This window comes from Prorops nasuta, unplaced genomic scaffold (genome assembly GCF_024137725.1).
Source record: "Prorops nasuta isolate Cenicafe-Biocafe unplaced genomic scaffold, Cenicafe_Pnas_1.2 PNAS00019, whole genome shotgun sequence".
NCBI lineage: Eukaryota > Metazoa > Arthropoda > Insecta > Hymenoptera > Bethylidae > Prorops > Prorops nasuta.
Genome location: NW_027116816.1, coordinates 1,654,924 through 1,664,162, shown reverse-complemented (window position 1 = coordinate 1,664,162; position 9,239 = coordinate 1,654,924). Strand labels below are relative to the sequence as shown.

General features: G+C 39.6%; 1 protein-coding gene across 2 annotated transcripts in view; it reads left to right on the top strand.

The window, feature by feature from the left end:
- Nucleotides 1-91: 91 nt before the first annotated feature.
- Rhp (rhophilin) overlaps nt 92-9,239 on the top strand; it is a 29,531-nt gene continuing 20,383 nt past the window's right edge. For both annotated transcript variants that reach the window (XM_066739051.1, XM_066739050.1), the window contains exon 1: nt 92-2,372. In XM_066739051.1, the coding sequence (XP_066595148.1) occupies nt 2,307-2,372 (66 nt within the window). In that variant the 5' untranslated portion in view covers nt 92-2,306. The remainder of the gene's footprint in view (nt 2,373-9,239) is intronic.

Genomic DNA, 9,239 nt, shown 5'->3' with positions numbered 1-9,239 from the left:
ATTTCCCTATTCAGAGGGTACTGGCGACGATTTTAACTACGCTTTATATTTAGAGAGACGCGGTCACTGACGCCTTTCTATTAAAATTCCTTCCAGAACTTATTTATTGCGTTATTTTAATACTCTGCCTCGTGGAGGATATAAAAGATTTATAACGTCTGTAATCAACGAGGCGTGGATTAAACAGCGTACGAGATCTGGTATCGTGAGGTAAACCGGACTTTGACCCAACAACCTTGAGGAGCATCTTCGATTTTAATTCGACCTTAGAATTGGAGAGACAAGCGCGTTTTACAGGGCTTCGATGGAAGGGGTAAAAACTTTGGATAACCAGCCAGCAGGACTGCCCGTGTATTCCCTCTCTACCTGCGGCACAGTCTCCGTGTATTGGTAACGTTTCACCCATGACGTCACAGAGGTAGTACTACAGAGCAAGCGAGCGAGCGCACGAGCGAGGCCTCTTACAGTGGGTCCCACTCTGTTTGGCGCCCGTTGCTATTATATCCATCCGTGTATGCCACATCATCTTGGTATGGGTACCAGAATCCATTGGCGTAACTGCAAAATATACCCAAAGTCAACGGACATACCGTTTCTCTTCATTAACATTTTAACCGAAACAACAAAATTATTCCATGATCCAACTCTTGGCGATCCTTCAAAAATCCCCTCTTAAACTGCAAAACGTTTTCATTCTGCTCGTTCGATCGATCGTTTGGCAGCTGTGGACTCGTTGCAAGTGAACTTTCGCTGTAAAAGTTTTTATATAAAAAGTAAAAATTGTGTGCGTGATGTGTACACTGCACGGTGCTTGGAGGTGGAGACCGGTTATGGAGAATGTTGAAACCTTTGAAAGCGTAGGTCAGAAGAGTGGTGTCCGTCGGTCCCTTACCAGTTACGCCCGTGATTACGTTAACACACTCGAGTATCTTGCGGCGGTGTATGAGTGTCTCTCACACTAGCTTATCGCGGACACGGAGAGAGAGAGAGAGAGAGAGAGAGAGCGGTGAGCGGACGAAAGAGGTACATCTATGTAAGCGCTTACATCTGTGCGTGTGTTCGGTTCTACCACAAGGTGTTTCACTCTCGGTGTGTACGTAAGTATACACGAAAGCTCCAATCTGGCTGACATTCATGCAGAATCTACCGAAGAGCCGGCAGATCGAAAAGGCCGATCGATTCCGCGAGGAATCCAGCGAAGAGAGGAAGATCCAAGTTCCAAGAGGGCAATACGCGTGGCATTGAGACTTGGCAAAAATGTAGGAAACGTAGAATTCACTCGATATACTGAGAATGTTGAATCGGTAATGTCGCTGATCCGATCTAAAGTTTACGCGTGTGCTTGGCTACCTTCTGACTCACGGGGAGCTCCGAAGCGACGCTTGATGTGCCGATGTTCGATCAGTCGGTGTGAGTGCATTAGTGTTGTATACGCGCGCACGCTTCCACCACAAGGTGTCACGCTCTCCGGTAGGTATATGTTACGTTCGATCCCCTCAGTCACCTCTGGTCACCTCACTGGCTGACTGCTGACATTCATCCAGAAACTGTTGGAGTCACCGGGCGTTCCGCGTGCAAACTTTGAGTAAATTCGCTCGAGGGTAGAGTGGAGAGAGAGAGAGAGAGAGAGAAGCGGATGCCATGCTACAAGAACAATTGGGCAGCTGAGACTCCAGAGAGAGAGTGCAGTTCTTTCTTCTCACTCGCGCTGGTCGCGCCGTCTCTCGTGTGTTTACCGTGGTGTTGTGCTTTGCATCTGCGCAAAAGGGACTTTTTCGGTAGGTCCTCTTCTTCGCCTAACCTCTCTTTCGTTCAACACAACTGCCTTGCCATACCTTCCCATCGGCAACACTTTTCTACCTGCGGTGCGCCGCCTTGTGGAAATACCTGCCGAAATCTTTGCGTTCGCGTTGAATTGATTTTCAAAAATTTTATTGCTCCTGTGTCGAATGAGGAGAATCTGAAAAGTGTTCAGGTCGACTACTGTTTAGCAGCGCAGCGGAGCAGAAGCTACCCGCCGAGTGCCGATCGCCGTTTCCGATCTGATCCGATTCGATCCGCGCGCTGTTGCCGATCTACTGCGCACATGCGAACGAAAGTTGTCACACGGCAATCGGTGTGTGTAATCGCTTCAGCTTCTCCGTTGCGTTCCGGCCACGAGCAGCGTAACGTACCTTTTAGCAGCGATGACCGAGACTGAGCTGCCAAGCAGTATTCTCTCCTAGTGGTCTTACTTGGATCTTGGTGCCTTGAAAAGTGCTCACTGTACATTATAAGGAATACACACATATAATGCCAGACTTACAATGAACGTTCCTATTGTGTCGGGTGATTTAGCCGCTGATGATGGCTTCAAGCAGCGATTCGTCAGGGTAAGCAACTCTTTTCATATCATATTTTAATGGTAAAATCTTGCGTACGACAGAGTGCCACATTGCGTCTTTCACGGGCCGAGTACCTCTCATAATAGCTCACCATGAACATGTAATTCAATTGCGTCAAACAAGCCATTTATCGCCGGACAAATTGAAGGCATTTATCAAGCATCGTGTATGGGACTACCTTGTCCCGTGCGCTACCTGCACTGCTCCTTCGATACCTCACAATAACTTTGAATCGTCTACTTTATTTTGCCGTAGACCTCTTCTCGGAAGAGAGTCGGAAGGCGTCCGTCCCGAGCACGTTCCAAACTCTAAATAAATAATAAACTTTCCACGTTCATCGCGATTAATCCTGACGCCTTTATAGTATATATACTATATCGTTAATTGCCAGATGTAAGTTAAATTGACGGTTGTAACGTGTTCAGGGAAAAATATATGTCGACTATATCATTATCTCGCGTATAATTTAGCAGGACTGTGCAGTAAGATCTAATGAAAGATGGCAAGGCCCGCGATCACTTTCATTTCTTCCTCCACTCATAGTGTTTTATCTTTTTTTAAACACTCTCTATCCAGTTTCATCCGTAATATCATTTGCTTGTACAATGTTATCTCGAGATAGTAGCTTTATATCGTGGAAACTGTACCGCGATTAGCCCTGCTTTTAATTCTCATGCATGCGTCGTTTCTTCTTTTAGGTTACGTTTTACAATTACCCAAATGAAACGGGGGAAAAGCGTCGTCTATTGTCTTCTGCACAGATTTCACATCTGCTGTCACTTACTTGCCGAAGAAACTTTACACTAAAATGTATTCTGCAATTAAGACAACGTTCTGTTTCGTTTATCCACGCATTGTACTCCATTTGAAAATATATTTCGAACGATTTACCTTTACAATGGCTTCTTCTTCTTATACCTCTATACACATATATAGGTGCACGCTTAGCCTCCCAAATCAATTATTGTCTCGCTCAGGAGCAATGTCTTAATCGAGGCACCATTAGTTAACGCGAGATGTTAGATATCTTGCTAGGAAATACTGGAAATTCTTCAACCTTGGGATATCAGGTGTGCCCTGAATACCGCTATTCGAAATTCTAATGCACTTGTACCATAGCGTATATATACATATATTTCTACTCGGATCACCCTGAACAAACTTTCAGCTGTCTATTATATCCAAATAAGCCGAGTGTACACACGGAGAACCGGAAATCCCAGGTAAATATTTCAGAGTCAAAGCTACGTCCTTTATTTACTAATTGCATAATGAAAGCTTTAAAAGGATCATTACACATTTCTATCCGTAGACATATACAAATATCAGCAAAGAACAACAAGAATCGAGAGATAAGCTCATTACTCGGAGTCTCGTTAATTTCCCAGTGACAAATGTGCTCGTGAGCGAAACCTTAAGTATATTTAAATGTACATCTTCGCAGTTTTCAGGTATGCCAGCCTCATTTGAAAGTAGATTATGTCTCAAGGTCACGTGGCGCCCGCCGACGTTATGTGGTTTCTGTGTATACTCTCTTCCTTCGGTGAAGACCACTCGCTACACTATTCATGCAAGCGCCATTACTCTCGCTCGTTTGTCGACGAGCATTCGGTTGAAAGTCAAAGTATCGTCCCTTTGAATTCCAATTTCATCGGCACTAATACCTAAAGTAATTACGCTAATTGCATTTATTCCGCGCCGTGTGGCACACAAGAGTCACTGGAATTTATACATTCATCGTCAAAGGATGACGATACGAAATAACGATAATATGAAGAAAAAAAAAATTCATTTGGTATTCCACGAGATCACGTACGCAAGATACAAAATATGAATAACAAGTTTGATATAGCTTATATGCTTATACTAATATATAAATGTGTATACATACTTGTGGAAGGTAGATGAAGAATGTGCTGGTTAGCTGGAAGATCTTGACATCTTGGTCCCGAACGCGTCTGCGTGTAATTATTCTTACATAAATATTTCTATGTGATGTTTTATAATGTGGAAGAAGCTAGGGGAGGGGTTAACACGGGTCTTCGGGAGGATGTTATATACGTATTGCAACAGTGACTGTTATATACGTATTGCGACAGTGACTGTTCGATACACTTGCCGACCGATGTATGACCTTGGCCAAATCACGGCTGTCGCTGAATTTCGAAAATTGTCTGCAGGTGCATGAATACGTCCTGATTGGATCCGCTGTTAAACGCGCAGCTATAAAGTCATTCATTAATAAATATCCTCTATGGAAAGTTCCTTTTTCAAAAGAAATCTTCTTAATAGCTCGTAAAGATACGTTCAAGCTAGCAATTATATCTTTTTGTATCTTTTATTATTTCGCAGTAATCTTTTCAAATTTTTTCCACAAAAAAATTGTTTTTCTCAGATCGATTCGCCGGATTCGGTGCAATTTTTGCAGTGGACTTTGAATGAGAAAAAGTTATAATAAAAACAGGATACTTTAGAGTTTTCTTTGGTGAATTATTGGGAGGGAAAAGTTCGATAAAATTATTGGTATTTTACGTTGCTCGTAATCGTCGCCAGTTTTGCGCGCGAAAGGTGTATTTGCAGGCCAAGAAAGGCACGCTTTGCTATTTCCTATTCCGCGTTTGTATAGTAGCCCGTACATTTACGGTAAAAGTTATCAATAGAAATGCGAGATAAACATTTCCTGATGCCGTACGACACAGCACCATAACTATTCAGGAATCACGAATTCGCTTTTATCGACTTTCATTCATCAATCTCGAGACCCATAAATAAAAACTTGGAGGCTCCGTTTTATATGTATATAGAATCCTGCAAAATTGACATTATTAAAGCTAACGTTACATAAGAGGTTTCCGATAATCGGGGCTTGGTAAACTACAAAAATTCCCAAATGAAATATTAACATTCGATAAATCACATTTCTGACGTAATTGCTCGTGCAAATTTTCTGTACAACTGGTGGCAATCGGTAGCACGTTGCAAAATATTTAAGCAAAAATGTAAGAATATTGAAATGATACGCGCTGAGAATAAAGAAAAGATGCGTTGTGCGGTTTCCGCTATGTGTATTATCAAAGGGTGCACTTTATGCATACTATATATATATATATATATATATATATATATACATATTCAATATTCAGAGGTGTTTGTGATTGGACTATAATTCCAGCTGGAAGACACCGAAACGCAAAGTCTTCGGATTGGAGCGAGGTTTCCCTCCATTAAGAATAGAGCCCATATATGTAATACGTGTCTATTTTGTCCATTACGCACACAGGAAGACTTTCTTCTCTTCAACGTTAATCTTCCGCGCGTACGGATATAATTTTCTAAATAACAGAGCTTGGCGATACGACCTGATCCACTTTGCAAAAAAATACAAGTAGGTTGCACCGAACGACAAATGCCAAGAGAACAGCAAGTGTAGCTTGTTATGCAATATACCCTGCGACAAAAATATTTACACCTACTTAAATTTTGTAAAACATATATAGATAACTTTCATCTCGGTGGTTTCAATCTTGATGCTAGTAAGGATAAGTGGTATTTATTAGCGATTCGGAAGAATGATATTGTAGCAGAATATTTATGAATGAAAAAGAGGGCTATGAAAAATTACGTAAAGTAGCCATTTCTTCTGTACACTTGTCCCTAAAGCCATTTGAAAATTACATCGGGCTTTCCGGTCATTACGCAGCACACGATAACCGTTCGCCAAGCCAAGAATGCTAATTGCAATTGAAAAAAGTATTCGGCGCACTTTCTCATTTTTCACATGTCCGCCGAATGTTCCATAATTCGTGCTTCGAGAGCAAAATAAGCTAATGGATGGAACGAGTCAAATTTATCGATACATAGACGCCTAATAGCGTATGCCGATGATGGCGCGGACTGAGTCATCGGGAGTCACCAACTCGTCGACACTCATCAAGTGCAAGTGCTGTTTCTGAAGTTACGGAGGGGCGCGCATTGCAGGCACGTGCCCCTCGAGCTCCCGCCGCCGTCTCTTTTACACGTGAACGATGGATGATGATTCATTGATCATACCTATTGTCATTGAATAATGCGATGCTCTTAACTGCTATTGGTAAATTAATACCCCCACTCCCTTAATGTCTCTACCCTTATGGCAATTCAGTCAATTTCTCGATACTTTATAATATTGGCCAACGTTACGCGCCGCGATTATCAACGGTTAAAGAGAATCCAATCTTCATCTTGCGCATTAAACACTTAACAGCAAAGTAACAAAGGTTGTTAGATAAGATTTGCCAACAGAGCCACGCGCTTCTCGTCTGTGACATTCCATTGCGCAAAACTTTATGATTTAATAGGTGAAAGTAGAAATATTCAAATACGCTTTAAGCAATAATGCCAATTACAAACGGTACTGAAATATTTTTTCTATTCATTAAAAGGCAAGTTTTTTATAGCATTGAAAGGCTACGTATTTACTTATCCATTAGACAGGATAATAGAAATCGATAGATTTATTATGTAAATTTCAATCAGCCGCCATAAATATATAATTGGACGTAGAAACGCGAATTTGACTCTATTCGATTAGATAAGTCGACGTATCGAATAAAAACAGATTAATTCCGTACAAGAGTATTTTAACACACAATGTACATTCAATTGCCAGTACATTTGATGAATAGATACTCTCGTGTATTTGTCAATTTGATAAAATAACCCGAGTAGAGCTCCTTTTTCAATGGAAAACTCTGTTGCATTTTTGTTTCTCTGTTTAAATATTTCATCTCACATTTTCTCTGGAAACAAATTAATCTCTCTTGCCGCTATATATCTCTGATGATTTGTATCGCACAGTCTGCTGTATATTGTAAATCAAAAGTGGAGTTTCGCGATGTTCCATAAAAAAGGTCAAATTTTCAACTTATGACAGACAAAGAAGCATTTTTAAATATATATATGCAGGGTGTCGCATGAAAGATGGCCATGCCAATACCATCGGATAGGGGATAAAAATCTAAGTAAAAAAGTTGTGAAAACTTTTTTGCTAGCACCCTTAGTTAAAAAGTTACTTCCAATTAAAGATTCTCGATTACAGTAGCCTTTCTTAAAGAGGAAGATTGTTTTGGTCGCATTATAAGGTCAAAAATACTACTAAGATTCTGTGAATTAAAATACTAAGAAAAACACAAAGCCAAACATCCACTTGAACCTGTGATGTTGTGTGTTTATGTTCTGATTGTTTTTATGGCGCTCGCGCTCGAAACTGCCGATCGGCCTTCAACCTTCATAGGCTCAAGTAGATGTTTGACTTTGTGTTTTTCTTAGTATTTTAATTCACAGAATCTTAGCATTTTTGGCCTTATAATGCGCGACCAAAACAATCTTCCTCTTTAAGGAAGGCTACTGTAATCGAGAATCTTTAATTGCAAATAACTTTTTAACCAAGAGTGCTAGCAAAAAAGTTTTTAGAACTTTTTTACTTAGATTTTTATCCCCTATCCGATGGTATTAACATGGCCATCACTCATGAGACACCGGTATAATATATAGTATACGGATATTATGTAATATAAAAAAACAAGGGCCCGAGGCAAGCATACTTTTGGTTAAAAATTAAATTTTTTGGAAATGCAAAATTTCAAATACTCTTCCATTTATTTTTTTTCTATTTCTGAATTTCTATTTGTATGAAGGATTTGTTCTGAGTAATGTGATTTGAATTTTTAATTTCAGCTATTTTTCTTATTATTGTAATACTACTTTTTGCTAGGATTAAAAGTAGTCGACTAAATTACTGCATGGTGTGTGTACCTATATTATAAATGAAGACTAATGAATGATTTATCTATACGTCCAGACCAGTACAGCTTGTATTGAATGTCTGAAACACATAAATAATATTACATGTTACGTTGAATGTATCATCAACTGGCAGCGAGTGCACGTGGTACAAATATACGTAACGCGTAGTATTTTTATGTACGTGTGTTTATATACATTCATGCCTCTGAATCACAGAAGATCGTAGTTCAATGAACCGAAATCACAATTGAATCTACTCTATAAACTTTTCCCGAAGTTCATATACACATAATTGGAAAAATGTTGGAATTATCAGAAACTTATTTGAGTCATATTTAAAAGGAAAGAGATCAAATCGCTCCATTTTCACGAAACTCGGGCCAATATCGCGTGGCAGCTTTCTAACTGCTAACATTTCAGAACCAGTTTGTAGGTATGCGGGGCAATATGCGCGGACACGACCGCATAACTAGCTGCCATTTTGGCACGTGTGATATTTATCTGCATATGTGTGTCGTTTTCTTCCTAATCTACCGAAAAATTCATAATTTTTCAAGCAAAGAAAATTCTCTAGTTTTTAATAGCAGCTCTACATTTTTTTTACAAAGAAAATTATAATCCAGATCGCCTTACCCCAGTAACAAAAATTTCCCTACAACATCCTTAGAACGCTCCGAAGATATCCATACATCCAGTAAATATGCCAAGGATGTCCCCTGAACATCGTGTATTTTAACCGGTGCACCGGCATATACTTAAAATCATAATCGATCGCATAAAAATGAATTAATTATACATGCAGTCTTAATAATATTTTCATTGATTAGAAATCTGAATTATAACGTCCTTTGGATAATTTATATAAACATGAAACATATACTTCCTTACATCGGTACTAGGTATATGCATATGAGTTATCCTTTAAATTAACCATAATACCATTAAGTTTTGCTTGCAAATTTAGTACAAGCGCACACGCGCTCTTAACGTAATCACTCTACGTATAATAAATTCGTAGCAAAAATTGCATGACTCACTAGACTTTTTGTTCCTATCTTTTGCAAATATATT